This window comes from Phyllobates terribilis, unplaced genomic scaffold (assembly GCF_046119375.1).
Source record: "Phyllobates terribilis strain yellow unplaced genomic scaffold, ASM4611937v1 Scaffold_5__5_contigs__length_657084704, whole genome shotgun sequence".
NCBI lineage: Eukaryota > Metazoa > Chordata > Amphibia > Anura > Dendrobatidae > Phyllobates > Phyllobates terribilis.
This window is the reverse complement of record NW_027362765.1, coordinates 151,209,658-151,227,083: the sequence shown is the minus strand read 5'-3', so window position 1 is coordinate 151,227,083 and position 17,426 is coordinate 151,209,658. Positions and strand designations below refer to the sequence as shown.

General features: G+C 44.7%; 1 protein-coding gene across 4 annotated transcripts in view; it reads left to right on the top strand.

The window, feature by feature from the left end:
* The first annotated feature begins 473 nt into the window (after positions 1-473).
* GPATCH8 (G-patch domain containing 8) overlaps positions 474-17,426 on the top strand; it is a 53,086-nt gene continuing 36,133 nt past the window's right edge. For 2 of the 4 annotated variants that reach the window (XM_073683198.1, XM_073683196.1), the window contains exon 1: positions 474-627. In XM_073683198.1, the coding sequence (XP_073539299.1) occupies positions 580-627 (48 nt within the window). In that variant the 5' untranslated portion in view covers positions 474-579. The remainder of the gene's footprint in view (positions 628-17,426) is intronic. The other 2 variants (XM_073683199.1, XM_073683200.1) reach the window with 2 other exon arrangements.

The window sequence follows — 17,426 nt, the reverse complement described above, 5'->3', positions numbered from 1 at the left end:
CATTTTTATTTCACAAAAAAAAACCTATTTCAGAATTGCATGAATTTCACCATTTCGCTGCAGCGGGAATTTTTTTTCCTGTTATTCTGGACATAATAAGGTAAAAGCAAAAAAACAAGTCCCCACACGGCTGATAAAAGGTCATGGAGAAAGAGGAGGCGAAAACATCAGTGTGGTGCGCTCACGAAGGGGTTAATGAGGGGCTGTTCTCCCACCAGGCGAGACGTGAGTGCAATGTCCGCACACGGTGACCTGCTCGCTGCCCGGGATACAGCGGACGTCACCTTTCACGTCGGAGTCTGCTATTTTCTGGATTATCGGTTGGCGGATTACTGGGCCCCCACGTGACACCGCGCCCCGGCGCAGAACCATCCGCACTGAGCGCAGGCTCTAGAACCGTTCTGTACTCTTCAATGTCATGACGCTAGAGCGCTGCTGCAGCCGGTGGGCGGGGCCCTACGTATGACGTGTGTAGACTTAGTACGTGCTCCCGTCGTGGGGGCGGGGTTATCCTGTGCGTCTTGCGGCGAGTGGGCGGGGTTCTAGAGAGGCGACAGTCGCTCCCGCAGACGCAGGAAGATGGCCGCGGATAGATTCTCCCGGTTTAATGAAGACCGAGACTTCCAGGTACGGGTGGGCGGGGTGACAGCGAGTGTGTTGGTCGTGTTAGAGGGCGAGCGGTGCATGTAGGGGGCGCTATATAGGGCTCTGGTCACCTGTCTGTGTGCAGCTGCTCTCCGTACTGCTGCGCCCCCTTCCCGTACCTCAGCGATGGCGTTACCTTATACGAACTCAGACTGTCAGCTTCTCCGCGGCTCCTCCCATCGCACCAGTCCGTCCTCCATTGCCCCTGCCCGGGTCGTCTCCAGCCTGTCCTTGGGGAGATCTCCCAGTATTGTCCCCAGCTGCCCCCCTGGAGGGAGGGGAGGGGATTCCCGGTATTGTCCCCAGCTGCCCCCCTGGAGGGAGGGGGGGGGATTCCCGGTATTGTCCCCAGCTGCCCCCCTGGAGGGAGGGGGGGGGATTCCCGGTATTGTCCCCAGCTGCCCCCCTGGAGGGAGGGGGGGGATTCCCGGTATTGTCCCCAGCTGCCCCCCTGGAGGGAGGGGGGGGATTCCCGGTATTGTCCCCAGCTGCCCCCCTGGAGGGAGGGGGGGGATTCCCGGTATTGTCCCCAGCTGCCCCCCTGGAGGGAGGGGGGGGATTCCCGGTATTGTCCCCAGCTGCCCCCCTGGAGGGGGGAGATTCCTGGTATTGACCCCAGCTGCCCCCCTGGAGGGGGGGGGGGATTGCCTGGTATTGTCCCCAGCTGACCCCCCCTGGAGGGGGGAGATTCCTGGTATTGTCCCCAGCTGACCCCCCCCTGGAGGGGGGAGATTCCTGGTATTGACCCCAGCTGCCCCCCTGGAGGGGGGGGGGATTGCCTGGTATTGTCCACAGCTGCCCCCCTGGAGGGGGGAGATTCCTGGTATTGACCCCAGCTGCCCCCCTGGAGGGGGGGGGGGGCATTGCCTGGTATTGTCCCCAGCTGCCCCCCTGGAGGGAGGGGGGGGATTCCCGGTATTGTCCCCAGCTGCCCCCCTGGAGGGAGGGGAGGGGATTCCCGGTATTGTCCCCAGCTGCCCCCCTGGAGGGGGGGGGGGAATTGCCCAGTATTGTCCCCAGCTGACCCCCCCCCTGGAGGGAGGGGGGGGGATTCCCGGTATTGTCCCCAGCTGCCCCCCTGGAGAGAGGGGGGGGGGAATTGCCCAGTATTGTCCCCAGCTGACCCCCCCTGGAGGGAGGGGGGGATTCCCGGTATTGTCCCCAGCTGCCCCCCTGGAGGGGGGGGGAATTGCCCAGTATTGTCCCCAGCTGACCCCCCCCTGGAGGGGGGAGATTCCTGGTATTGACCCCAGCTGCCCCCCTGGAGGGGGGGGGGGGATTGCCTGGTATTGTCCACAGCTGCCCCCCTGGAGGGGGGAGATTCCTGGTATTGTCCCCAGCTGCCCCCCTGGAGGGGGGAGATTCCCGGTATTGTCCCCAGCTGTCCACAGAGGGGTCGCCCAGTATTGTCTTTAGTGACTCCCCCTCGGTCTCTCATCTCCCTGCACATCTGTTTCTGAGATCTGTGCGGGTGCTGCTATATGAGCCTGTCCAATAGTTGCCATTAGCCCCAGCAGTGCCCGCTGCCTCTGGTCTGTGGCTCCTGCTCTCATTATTTCCCATGTTGATGCTTGGTACGGCTCCCCGCAGTTTGCCGTCCCTTGTTATGTTTATTCCATCCTTTCCTATGAGTCATTTTACATGCAATCACTGGATTTGTCTTGTGCCCCTTTCTCAGGACCCTTGATGGCCTTGCTTAGGCGCCAGCTCTACCATTCACTCCCGGCGGACGGCTTCTTCCATGTTTCCTCTGCTCTGTAGTAATATTTACGGTCATCCTAGCTCTCCGTTTCTCCGCCATTGTCTGTGTGTTTTCCTCTGTAGTTCCTATTCTCTCGCTGTCGTCTCAGCACATTTGGTCTTAGGTCCTCTCGTCCTTCTAATCCTGGGAATCTTGCCCTGTAAACAAAACTTCTCAGACAGCTCTGCTGCCAGCATCTCCTCGGCTTATTTCTGTCCCCACACAGAGCTGACACTCACTATACATTGGACTATTTTTAGAGGGTCACTTCCTGTTGGAATATAGGACTGTAGACGCAATGTATCGGGTAATGCATTCATAGATGGGATTAAGAAGGATGTTTTTTTTCACAGATTCATTGATATGATCCTTTATGACATCGCAGCGTCACGTGCTGCAGAGAAATCCTTTTTCTGTAGCAAAAACTGGTGCACGTGGGACGTTGCGACTCACAGGATGGCCGTTGTTGGCTGGGTACTAATAATGGAGTAAAGGCCGTATTTGCACCTCCTGTTCACAGTGAAACGTGGTGTGGTAACCACCCAATATTACAATGCAAAATAGTGGCCCAAGGGTGTATTTTCCTGTAGCAGGTGGCACTGGTTTGTGGCCTGTGAGCAATAACTGTGCAGCAGTACCTATTATTTCCATGTTTTTTTCTATGCCATTTAGTGATTACAGAGAAAAAAACTACATAGAGAACCCCATATAATGTGCACATAGTGTCAGCTTTTGTCTGCCTTGTATACTGGCAGTGCCAGTCAGCACGTCAGAATACACCTTAAGGCCAGTTTCACACATCCAGCTTTGGCCGTCCGAGTGCGGACCTGCAGCGCACAGGATCCCTGACCTGAACTCCTCTGCAGAGTACAGCTCTCTGCTTTTTCCGTCAGTCTTGTAGAGAATGGATGGTGCGCGTGCCCATCCATCACCCCATTCTCAGGATCATCGGGAGGTCTCACTAGTTGGATCCTCGACAAGCAGCAAAATCTGGATATGCGCTACATTCGCATATTGAATAAGGCTGCATATTCAGTATTTGGTCAGTATCTTACATCAGTATTTGTAAGCTAAAATCAGGAGTGGATGATAAATACAGAAGTGGTGACTTGTTTCTATTATACTTTTCCTCTGATTGTTCCACTGCTGGTTTTGGCTTACAAATACTGATGTAAAATACTGATCGTGTGTACGTGGCCTTAAGGTCTGTTTACACAACAACAATAAACTACCACCAGTCTGTAAACTTTTACCATTTGGCAGTCGTTTAATAGACTGTTTACACCGGCAGACCGAAGTAAACGATGCACATTGAGCGATCTGTAGTAGATCTGTAACAGGCCGCTCGGTGCGCGTAGGCTGCCATTGTTCTTAGCGGTGCTAGTCCTGTTTATACAGCACGACGCACCGCTGAGAATGATTGTTTGTGCTGTACGAAGGATCACTTCATTGGATGAGTGATTTAACTTGTAAAATACAAATGCATTTGCCATCTTTAATATGAATCCATGTGTATTTGTGAATAGGAAATCCATCCCTGGTCACTGCACTAGTGATGTGGGTGAGATTTCTTCTGAACAGATCAACATGGCTGGTATTTGCTAATTAAGCAGGTTTGCTGTTAAATCTGCAGGTTTTTGGGCAGCTTTTTCCACCTTGCGTGGATGCAGCCTGAGGCTATGTGCCCACGATGCAGAAATGATGCATATTTTTTCCGCTTCTCCCTGGCAGGAAAAACGCATGCGGATTTTACATGCGTTTTTTCCGCCAGGTAGAAGTGTTTGTCAAGCGTTTTTGCATGCATTTCTGCATGCGGGTTATCAAGCTCTTTTCCAAGCGATTTTAGCGTCACTTGGAAAAGTGCTTGACAACTTGGTCACACTATATAAATCCATGCAACCGGCATGACTCAATGACGTCATGTCAGGTCCTCACACCACCGCGAGCGGCCCAACACACCGCACGCATCTCTGTGGAGACCGGGGGGACATCGGAAGGTAAGTATAATCTTTATTTTTTATTTTAAATTCTTTTTTTTTTTACAGTTTCTATGGTACCCGGGTCTGGATGAGAGTCTCCTCTTCTCAAGACCTGGGTACCATCCGCACATTGAATCGCTTTATATCCATGTGTGCAAATGTGCTGACACGGATATTGAGCGTTTCAATGCAAGTCAATGGCGGCAATTACGCTGCGTGTCCGCAAAATTAATGGACATGCTGCTTATTTCTCCGCAATGATAATCTGCAGTGGAAATTTCCCAGCATGTGAATAGCACATGCTTATTATCATTGGGGACCATGGGGCACGAATTACCAAGCGTTTTTTAAGCGTTTTCGCTGTGGAAATTCCGCGGCAAAAATGCTCGAAAAGCGCATAGTGGGCACTCAGCCTAAGACCTCATTCAGGCAGTAGTATTTTGCATCAATGTTTGTAAGCCAAGGAGTGGATCCTAAACACGGGCAACAAGTCTGTTGGGAAGATTTTGGTCCTTTTGAATGTTTTGGCTTATGAATACTGATGAAGAATACTATCGTCTGAGGGTTCGGGGCTAAGTCTCGCTGGCTGGTTGTGGCTTATGACACTACAGGCTTAGTGGCGGCTCATGTGTTAATATAACACACATTCACTTGGCAAAAGGTGCCCATTTTGCTTCTATTTGAGGCTCTTAGCCCTCAGCTGTTCACAGGTATGTCCCCTTACCAGTAATAGTTTTGTGCTTTGGCTTGTCAAGTAAATGAATGTCACAAGAGCTAGTGATGACATGCAGTGTGAGCTCCCCTGCCAGTGCCCCCTGCCCCTCCGAGTACCATGTAACTATCTGTATACTGGGGGTGCAGAGATCTGGTGGACACATTCCTCTATGTAGAACTGTACTTTCCAGCAGCTTATCTGCTCCATGGTTAGTGGCTAGTTCCTCTATGGAGCTCCAGTAATGACACTCGTCAGCAGTTATGTTTCTAGGGACTTGAGAACCCTTGAGTGCTTAATGAGCACAGCACTCTCCAAAATTATGCAATAGGGAATGAATAACAACAACCACAGTCCATGTTTTACCGGAGGTTTCCTTTAACTCACAACTCCAGCGGTTGTTTTTTTTTTTTTTGCACTTCTGGAGTGGTGCTTTAAATGTAATTCCCCTCCCCCCGTCTCATACTCTCCTGCTGCTGCCTTCATGCTTTTCCAGTATTGCTCCCGTTGGTCTCCAGTGAAAAGTGACCTGCCGGCATCTCCAGTGTTTCATGGAGTCACTTTTCAATAGATCTCTGAAAGCCTTGTTCTGGCTCTCACAGACTTGTATTGAGCTCTTGTGATGTAACTTCGGTCTTCCGGCCAGTCAGAATTTACGGGCACAAGATGGCTCCGTGGGCCTGGAGCGGCATTGGTAAAAGGTGAAGCCGCCGGAAGGTGAGTATAAGAACGGGGCCAGGGGGCTTACATTTAAAGCGCCACTCCAGCACTGAAGCAATAAAAAACAACGAAATGCTGGAGTGGTGCTTTAACATAAAGCCTAACACTGCCACACTCCTGAATGTCACTTCTGTCCTGTACAGTGTGTTCTAATCCTACACCGATATCTTGTGGGTGCAACCTTGTTTATAAGAAAGGCTGAATCTCTCCACAAAGGTCAGCGTACGGCAATATTATATTGGGAAATTGGTAACGCAGTTCCATATTGTGGCTCCCAGAGTGATGGTTCCTTATGTATTAGTGCCTTCAGCACTTGTGGTAAGAACCTGCAATTTGTGTCAGAGAAATGGACAAATTGGAGGCCAATGTCCCTGTTACCTCCCTAGGTTCCTGAAGTTTATATGGGCAGCCCCGGATAAGAGTTTTCAGCCTGACCATTTTAGGGATTGGCAGTGCTCACTTGGTATTTTAGGTATGTAACACTAATGATTACAGCAGTCGTCTCCGCTAAATGACTGACAGTCATTGTTACATGGACCTGGCCGAGAAAGATCTGTTCCCTGGTGTTCTAGACAGTGGAGCAGCTTGTGGTGTGGGCTGTGCATATGCGCTGGATGCCATAATCCTATGGATTATATGAGCTTGCTTATTGAGCAGATATTCCTGCAGTTGGCCATTAATATGCTTTAAAGCCACTGGATTTGAGTACTAAGTAATAACCCTCCCCCATTTGCGTGTGTTGTGTGAGGGGTGTCCGTCAGATAATACATAAATATATATAATTTTTTACTTGATTGATATATATTTAGGTCTATGTATACATATATCTCCCTTCTATTTGTACCAGCAAACCCTTAATTCTTGCAGTTGGTGGGGACCACATGGCACATAGCCCCTCCTGGTGATATCTTTTCTTCTGTCGTGTTAGAAGATGCTCTACATTGCTGCCCTCTATTTTTTTTTTTTTTTTTTTTTTTTTTTAATTTGACACTAAACTTTTAGGCTATGTTCACACAGCTTGTTTTTTTTTAATGCAAATTTTCAGCTGTGTTTTGCAGTACCAGCAAAGTCTTGAGATTCCAGAAATCTCATGCACATCATGTTTTTTTTTGTTCAGGATCTTGTGCTTTGCATGCTTTTTTGAAAGATGAAGCGTGTTACTTCTTTCAGCGTTTTTTTAACCCATTGGAAGTAATGGGTGGTGAAAAAATCGCTGAAAAAAACACACCAAAAAGGCATGTGTCAACTTTTCAGCATTTTTTGTGCATAAACCAGAATAAGATTTTTTTTTTTTTTTCACTGAACTTTATGTACATGCCAAACAGACAAAAGGACAGTGAAAAAAAAAACGCTAAAAAAACAAAGCAAGAAAACGGCAACAAAAATCCTGACCAACCTCCTGGCAAGAGATCAGGTTTTGCTGCAGAAAATGAATGCAGAAAAAAACATGATGTGTGAACATAGCCTAAGGCTATGTTCCCACAATTAGTTTTTTGTGCATTTTTGATGTTGCACCATTTCTGCCCTTATTTAAATTGGGTTGTTTTTTTTTTTTTCCATCGCTTTTTTGGGGGCGTGTTTTTAACTTTTGAGGTTGTGGTTTTTGTCTCTTGTTGTTTTGTCGTTCTTTAAATAAAGCCTTGTTTTTGAAACTTTCTGGTATTTTGATTTCACTGAACTCTATTGACATAAATACTTATGGATTACATGCGGTTTTGATGCATTTCCGCTGCCGAAACGCACTAAAAACGCATGTGCGTTTTTTACCTGCTGATTTTCTGCATCTAATGCAAGTCTATGGGGAAAATCTGCACAGAAAACTCAGCATATCAGCAAGAGAAATTGACATGTTGCGGATTAGAAAAACGCATCGCAGTTCAGTTTACTCAGCGTAAATAAATACAGTGGACATGAGAATTCTAAAAATCCCATCCACTTTGCTGGAACTGTAAGACGCTGAGTTTTTGACTTGCGTGATAAAAGCGCATTGTGGGAACGTAGCCTTATGGAGTTGCATGATCCTTCAGAATATCATTACAATAATGGGTCACAATAAGGAATTTCTCCTGAGTGTGAAGGGGATGCAGTGCTGGTGTGTGGTGCTGCCTCCTCTACATTTTCAGGATCAATAGAGGTCCACCACCAATCATAAAGTGATGGCTTATACTACTCACATATTTCCATTTAAAGGGAATCTGTCAGTAGGATCACTCCTCTTAAGCCATCTATATAGGTATGTAGGTCATAGGAAGCTGAATCAAATGTTAAGATCTATGGGCCGGACACTGATCTTCCTGAGAATTTGCCTCCAGAGCTGATTATAAATGAAAGAGAACATTACCAATGTGAGACATGTAGATCAGGAGAGCAGACTGTCAGCCATTACATGTCTCACTGGTAATGCCACCTTTTTGAATTAAACCCGGGAGGAGGATTCTGAGGGAGATCTATGTCCGGCCCATAGATCTTTACAGCTCATTTACATATCAAGAAAAAATAACATCCGATCGCAGATATCACTTTATTCAGCATCCTATGACCTACATGCCCATATAGACGGCTTAGGAGGGTTGATCCTACTGACAGTTTCCCTTTTAATATGCAGGTTTAGTTTGCAGGCCAAAACACATCTTTGGACGTGTGGAAAACCACTCTGAAAAAGCCGAGCACATCCGACAGGAGCTGAAGTGGCACAGTAGTCTCTTAGCACTATTGCCACTTTTTTAGTGAATGGCAGCATAGCCCACCCCTCTTTCTACGATTAGATATTGGTGGCGTAACGTAGAAAGATGAACTGAGACTCAACTGATTTTCGATGTGTCGTTCAAGGACACAGTAGTTGTATGTTCGATTCTCATCCCATGTTTTTTTTTTTCTTATTGGATCATTCCTGCCCCTAAAAATGTAAATTAAAATAAAGAACTCTATTCATGCATTGCTGTACATGCAGCTCCATGTATTGGCCTAGCAGTCTTTCTGCGTCTGATATTGCAGCATTCTCTCCCTCTGCCTTTCCTGTTTTTCTTTCCAATCCTTCTTGTTGTGATATCATTTTTCTTGTCGGTATGCACTCCGGGGCCAAGTAGTTTCTTATGGGTGTAGCCCTGATCACGGAAGTATTTGGCAGCCACTGACCTACTTATTTCTTGGAATACAATTGAGCCAAAGCTTTTGCACACAACCATATACATCAGATGTTTGTCAGATCTTCACTCCTGCTCCAATCAAGGTTTTCTGTATAGTAAGTGTAATAGATACCGCTACAGTAATGGTAGATTGTTATCTGCTGTGGCTGTAAATCAGAAGCTTGGATTTCATTGTCAGAGTGCGCATTTATTCATTTGATGAACATGACGTCCGGAGAAAATTACTGAGCCTTGGCCACTATTGGTTGGGTAAGTATAGAGGGAATGCAAAATGAATCCAACAGGACGGCGACTAAATAAGTATTTTATTGTCGAAAAGTTACTGAAAAGTTTACTGGCATAAGGTCAGTGCCACCCACTAATGCAGGGATGTCAAACTCAAACACACAGAGGGCCAAAGTGAAAAACTTGGACAAAGTCGTGGGCCAACCAGTATACAGTATCATGGGCCCCGCATAGTCCTCCGCGCCGAGCACTGGGCCCCGCATAGGGATGGTGGTTCTGGTGTCGCGGGCCAAATAAAACCACCTTGCGTGCCAGATTTGGCCCACGTGCCTTAGTTTGACATGTGTGCCCTAAGGTGAGCGACCCTGCTGCAGGTTGGTACTTGCCTGGAGTCACAGTACATCTTGACGTTATTGCACTAGGAGGCTCCATGTTTCGTTTTCTTTCCCTAGCCCATTTGTGTATAGAGACGCTCACCATGTCTGCTTTCTAGATGTTTTACCTGCAAAAAAACTGACTGTTACCAATCAAAGAAAATTTTACACCATTTAGGTATCTGGCATTTTTATATATTTTTGGCCTGCTTACTCCTCCCATTTGTTTTTATGTTTGTCCTTTCGTGTTTGATGTTTGTTGTGTAGCCACATTGTTCAATAAAGGTTATTTTTTGTGATGTTGTATTTTTTTCCCCTTTTTTGGGGGGGGGGCTTATGTTTTTCACTTGTGGTAGTCCTGCGTAAATTACTGTAATTTTCTTCTAAGAATCGTGGTCGCGGATTGTAGCGAACCTTCGTGTATCTGTGCGCAGTTGTGTATGTGTAGAGCAGGGTTCCCCAACTCCAGTCCTCAAGGCCCACCAACAGGTCATGTTTTCAGGATTTCCTTAGTATTGCACAGGTGATAATTCCATCACCTGCACAGGCAATAATTACATCACCTGTGTAACTAAGGAAATCCTGAAAACATGACCTGTTGGTGGGCCTTGAGGACTGGAGTTGGGGAACACTGGTGTAGAGGACCTGTCTAGAACAACAGGCATTAAAAATTGTCGGCACTTGATACAAGCAGCAATACTTCACACACACCAGATACTTTCAACTGTGGAAATGGCTTGAAATCCGTGGAAAATTTGGTAAAATGAGTGTTTTCACCTTATGTTGATATGATTTGGGAACACTCCCTTACATACCTTATAATTTACTTTCAGAGCACATTTTCATGTTATCATGTGTCAGTTATTGCACTTTTAGCCTTTGTGTACCCGGCCTTTGTGGGCGTGCGGGGTCCTTACTTTTTCTCACTATATGCTGCCGTATACAGCCTATGTACTGCATTGCAGCGCTTCAGATTACTTCTGTTTTTTTATGTAGGAACCAGCTAACATTTTTAGTCTCCAAATAATTTTATAGAGGAACCATTGTTTTAACTTTATGAATCAGTAGTACATATGAGCATAAGCAACTTTGTAATATATTATCAGAGAAATCTGCTTTTTTTTTCTTCTCCTGAATTGATCTTTATTCTCACTTTCCCATTACTGAGATAGGAGATGACAGCTGATACTGATAAGATTCTATGTAGACAGGAGGAGGTAGACACAGACATTCTGCTGCAAGTTCTGAGACGACAGTTACAGTTCTCCATAGAACTTCATGGACACCAACTGCCATCTCCTATCTCAGTAATGGGAAAGTCTGTATTCACTGAATATAGATTTTACTTATGAGTTGAGAATAAATGATCAGTCCAGGAGGAGCAAAAAGCAGACTTCTCTGATATAATTACAAGGGTTCTTGTGTTCCTGTGTACCGCTGATTTATGGAAAAAATAAATGCATATAACGATGGTACTCTTTAACATCTGTAGAATATATTCTATATTTAATATAACTATGATATAATGTAAACCATTTAATAAGACACACTAAGTCTTTGTACATCTCACTGCAACTCTCCCCTCCTCACGATGCTTTTCTCTTCTTTATTCTGGTAAAGTAAGAAGCGTAAGGAGGCATTTGAGAATGCGTATAAAAGTGCCCTCCTTGCTTCCCCCTACGTCCTCCCATCTCCTGGGCATGCACAGTGACGCAGGGGACATACTATGACACATGTCACTGAGCGAGCCTGGGATACATGGAAGGGATATACTGGCCTGCATGACTTTTCAGGATAGCTGCAGTGCCGCCATGAGTCTTACCATACAGCGCATACTACGTTCTACAGTTATACATAATTCAGCAATGTAGAGATAATACAGGGTTATCTTTATACACCTATTCCTGTTTGTTTTAATACCATGGTGGCAATTTAGGCATGCAACCGTTACCCAGCAGGTAAGCCTAAAGGGGTTGATCACTATTGGAGGCAAATTTTTTTTTATTTTTTTTTTTTTTTGCACCATTTGGCTGTTTACAGGCACTTTCAACTTTTAATGTCATAAAATAGCTGGGAAGTGCTCAGAAAAAAACTGCATGGGTACAAACTCCTTTATCAGACAGACATAATGGGATCACTGATGGATTCTCAGTTAACTCGTTCTGCAGTCTGCAATACACTGCAACACAGAGGATACAGAAAGCAAATTGTGCACAATTTTTTTAATGAAACCCAAATGCAAAAAACAATTTCTAGTTCAAAACGCATGCATTAAGTAGAAAAAAGCCCCAAGAATTTGACAACCCTCTTTAAAACTCCTTATATAAAATTATATGAATTCAATTTTTTACTGCATAAATGTCCATTGCACTGACTCTTAGCATTTGCTAAGGATTAATTAATATGACCTTTGGCCTTTCATATGACCCAGGCGTGTGTGTGTATATACATACCAAATACATATATACAGGTGCATCTCACTAAATTAGAATATCATCAAAAAGTTAATTTATTTCAGTTCTTCAATACAGAAAGTGAAACTCGTATATTATATAGAGTCAATACAAACAGAGTGATCTATTTCAAGTGTTTATTTCTGTTAATGTTAATGATTATGGCTTACAGCCAATGAAAACACAAGTCATTATCTCAGTAAATTAGAATACTTAACAAAAAGCACCTGCAAAGGCTTCCAATGCATTTAAAAAGGTCCCTTAGTCTGTTTCAGTAGGCTCCACAATCACGGGGAAGACTTCTGACTTGACAGATGTCCAGAAGGTAGTCATTGACACACTCCACAAGGTCCCAGAGTTCCAATTTTCATTTAGAAATAAAGGTCCCAGAGTCTGGAGGAAGAGTGGAGAGGCACACAATCCAAGCTGCTTGAGGTCTACTGTGAAGTTTACACAATCAGTGATGGTTTGAGGAGCCATGTCATCTGCTGGTGTAGGTCCACTGTGTTTTATCAAGACCAAAGTCAGCGCAGCCGTCTACCAGGAAATTTTAGAGCACTTCATGCTTCCCTCTGCCGACAAGCTTTTTAGGAGATGGAAATTTCATTCTCCAGCAGGACTTGACACCTGTCCACACTGCCAAAAGTACCAATACCTGGTTTAAAAACCAACAGTATCACTGTGCTTGATTGGCCAGCAAACTCGCCTGACCTTAACCCCATAGAGAATCTATGGGGTATTGTCAAGAGGAAGATGAGAGCCACCAGACCCAACAATGCAGACGAGCTGAAGGCTGCTATCAAAGCAACCTGAGCTTCCATAACACCTCAGTAGTGCCACAGGCTGATCGCCTCCATGCCACGCCGCATTGATGCAGTAATTGATGCAAAAGGAGCCCCGACCAAGTATTGAGTGCATTTACTGAACATACATTTCAGTTGGCCAACATTTCAGATTTTAAAATAATTTTTCAAGCTGCTGTTATAAAGTATTCTAATTTACTGAGATAATTGCTTTTGTGTTTTCATTGGCTGTAAGCCATAATCATCAACATTAACAGAAATAAACACTTGAAATAGATCACTCTGTTTGTAATGACTCTATATAATACGAGTTTCACTTTTTGTATTGAAGAACTGAAATAAATTAACTTTTTGATGATATTCTAATTTAGTGAGAAGCACTTGTATATTATACATCTTTATATGTGGGTCATGGAGAAAGGGGTGATTATAATATAAAAACAACCCCAAACCCCCGTATGAGCCAGGTATAGCTGTGTATAACTGTCAAGGACGCACAGAGACGACACCGGGGAGATCACACAATATCTCACAGTTGCCGTCACTGTCAGGATTTTGTCAGGTATTCGGCAGCACACGATCCCAACTACTCACTGCGCAGCTACCGACAAGTGAGCAGAAAGCGTATGCCGTCTCACCTCCGGATTCCAACGCATGGAATATGTTTATACGCCCCGTACGGTTACTGCCAGCTTCATGATAGCCCAATTAATATTATTCGCTGTCACCACCGGCCGAGTTTGAACTATAATACAGGCCTGGCCGGACGCCTGCTTTCTGGTAACGTATATGGCTTCTGGGGAGGGAACGATTACAGAGCAAAAGAAACAGGACTATTAAATTTTATATTTAATCCAAAAGGGAGGCAGTATTATGAAAAATTATACAAGATTTTACAAAAGGGGGCAATACAATACATACGCAGTTACACAAAACAGGATTAAAGAAGAGACTTGCTATACGTTCACAGAGACGACTCAATATAGCTGGAGGGGAGCTTTCCTATGACCATTCAGTGAACAGGATCCGTTGCATATAATAAATATATACTCCCGCAATGAATATTGATCAACCTTCAGTTCTATCTTTTATGCCGAAGAGCGGACCTACCCACACGCTCCTTGTTCTGACATCATGTGGGCCTGGCTCCACCCTTCATGTTTTTATTAAAAACGCTATCTTCTGGGATGACTTATCGCTCGTTGCTCACAGAAGCTTGCAAGCGACGCCATATTTTCCGTTATGAATTTACCTTTCCGTAGAGACTACACATGGCATAGCTGCAATCCGTTATTTTGTTACTTTTGCGCCACAGCTTCCCTGGAGTGGCTTACAGCAACGGGAAAATATCCATATTGTTCCCTAGCTGACCCTGTCACTAAAATATGGGTCCCATTATTATCAGAATTATGGAACTTGAGCTATTCCATATTTTGTATCGGTGCCAGACGTCCTGGGAATAGAACTTCCTCAGCTACATGTAAATTGTTTCAAGCCTGTGTCTAATTATCCCCTGCCTCTGCCAGGGGGAAATACCCTCGCATTTTAATTGGGTTGTAGAACCTTTCTTGTGCCAGTATTTGTTTAAGCTACTACTGCTGTGGGTGATAAGTTGCAGAGAGGCAGATGCTGGACTGTCAGCTCTCCTCTTGTGACATATGGTGGTTAAGGGAGGGGTTAGAGGTAAGAGGGGTTTGGGAGAAATTGTTAATATTTTCTTAATATTTTCCTGACAATAACGGACGCAGTATAGGCAAACATCCATGCATCTCCTGTTGTATGAAGAGATTTGTTCACCACTCTACTAAAAATATTAACCCCTGGGTAAGTAAACCTTCATTCCAATATAAAAGTCTATATGCAGCTGTACCAACCCAGGATGTTGTAATGGTGTTACATTGGTAATGGTACAGTAGTGTTATAGCAATACTCTTCCCCCACTAGGACTCAGACGCAATGGCGTATGTCATTACCCCACTCCCCCATGACACAGGTATATCTACTTACAATTGCTTGCCTCTGCTGTGTCCCTGGTCACCCATGTAGTAAAACGAAATATTATGTTCAGGTTACCCCAGGCCTTGATGACCTCTGCCACTGTCCTCTCCTAGGGGTTTACTAGGGGTCAAGATGTTCTGACCCACCCCACCATTATGCTTGTCCCATCTCGTCTGCTGTGCTGCAGTAAGCTCTGCGTTATCCATTCCCACTCTACTACCTGCCAGTGTCTGCTATGCTGGAGCCAGGAGCTATGCCATATAACCATTACATCCACAGTTTCAACCCACAATATGTGAGTAAAATGTCACCAATCATGGGGTGCTGGGGGAGCGCACACAGCTCTGACGCTCCTGTGCAGCACCTACATTGGGGTTTCTGTGAGCGCAGAGGACCGAGCCTGGGATGCACATCTGGAGATCATAAAACCAGAGCGCAGTGTAGTGTACCTCGGGGAGGGTTTCGTCAAGGACATACCGTATTTGTACACTTTTTACGATGATTTTGTGGAGTCTTGACGTGTGAAATAATGTTTTAACCCCTGGCTTGACTGCAGTTTTTGCCTTAACAACCAGACATGTTAAAGTATGTGATGGGATTATTGTGTGCTTTTTAGTTCATAAAATATGGACGTCATTTCAACTTTATATTTTTTAGTAGTCAAGGTTAGACCTACTCACTTTACAGGATTATTGCCTAGTTTGTCATTCATGTAAAACTGTGAGGATGGATTCAATGTGTTTCACCTATTTATTGCTTTTTATTGTTGTATGAGCCAACATGGCACCTGGATAGGCGACGGCCACTGTAGTCATCATGTGACCCAATACACAGAGGAGCAGGCCACATAGGTGCTCAGTGTTAAGCCTCATACTTGCTGACCTGTTACAGATGATCTGTAATATGACTCGCTGTACATCTGATTTTATAAGGATGTATATGGAGGTTTTCCTTTATATGTGCCCCCAAAAATGAGAGCACGGGCTCCCTATCGCTCATTTGGCGGGCAGAGATTGCTCCTGAATGTTTAGCCTGGCTAAGTGTTAGTGATTTTAATGAGATTTTTTGGTAGTGGCTTATCTCGTCAGAGATGAAAATGACATGGTGTTTGGAGGAGAGAAATCCTTTTCTCCCCCACATCGTCTGTTGTGGGATAGTTGGAAGGCCACCCCATACACATACGATGGTTGGCACGGCACACCAAAATCAACCAGTTTGGCCAGCTTTAATCTGATGTACGAGGGGGCTTACAGCATGCTATATAGATGGATAGATTTAGTATAATTTATAACATTTCCATTTAAAATACTTACAAATGACAATGTTCCCCAATTTCCACTGAGCTTCTTCTGCTTTGGCGTTTGACACACACACACAGGGCTTACTATGATGGGCTGTTCACTTTTCCTATGTAAGTCTTTGAAACTCAGAATGAGGCTTCATAGACTTACACTAAGGCCACGGCCCCACTTATCAGTATTCGGTCAGTATTTTTTCTCAGGAGTGGGAGCCAAAACCAGGAGTGGGTGATAAATGCAGAATTGGTGGGTTGTTTCTATTATACATTTTCTCTGATTGTTCCTTATCTGGTTTTGGCTTTCACTCCTGAGAAAAATTACTGACCGAATACTGACCAAATACTGATAGTGGGGCCGTAGCCTAAGAAAGTGACTTCTGGTCTACTCAAAACTGTGTGCCAGTGAGTTTGGTTTGAGATCACATAGTGCAGAAGTGAACCGGAGCAGCGCTGGAAACCAGAGAAGCTGTGATTGGTGAGTGCTTTAGTGCACTTCCACTACGTTACATACAGTGTTTCCCTGAAAATAAGCCCTCGCATGATTTTACAGGATTTTTGCAGTATGGTTGAAATATAAGCCCTACTCCAAAAATATGCCCTAGTTACAGTTAGGGCTGGCATTAAGAGAGTTGGGGCCCCAGGTTACCCTCCCATTTCCTAGGGGCCCCCAGCATTTCTATTACAAGTTTAAAACTGCTTAAGGACCTTTTGGTTACATCACGGTCATGTGACAATGTCACCAAAGATCCTTTAACTGTGGGAGTGTAGAGGAATTGAAAAGGAGACAGGCTGGTGTGTGTGTATGCAGTGTGTGCCTGTATATAAACGTATGTATATGCAGTGTGTGCCTGTATATAAACGTATGTATATGCAGTGTGTGCGTGTATATAAACGTATGTGTGTGTGTGTGTGTGTGTGTGTGTGTGTGTGTATGTATATATATATATATATATATATATGTATATATATATACATATGTATATGCAGTGCGTTTGTGTGTGATGACCTGATTATATTTGAATAAATATTGATTATTCATGGAAAAAAAAGGCATCCAAACACATCTTTTGGAGCAAAATATAGTATAAAACCGTGTGTTATTTTCAGGGAAACATAGTACATATTTGTAAGGGATTAGGGGAATTTAAGATGGGAGAGCTACTGTAAAAGCCTAAGACTGGTGCTATACAGTGCACATAAAGGGCCTGTGAATCCATAATCTGTGTGCCACCATACAGTCACTGTGCACATTGCAACACCAAGTGCATTAGATGATAATGAAGAGCTTCTATGAGCGTGGATAGTGCTCATTGAGGAGTCTTCCCAACTATAC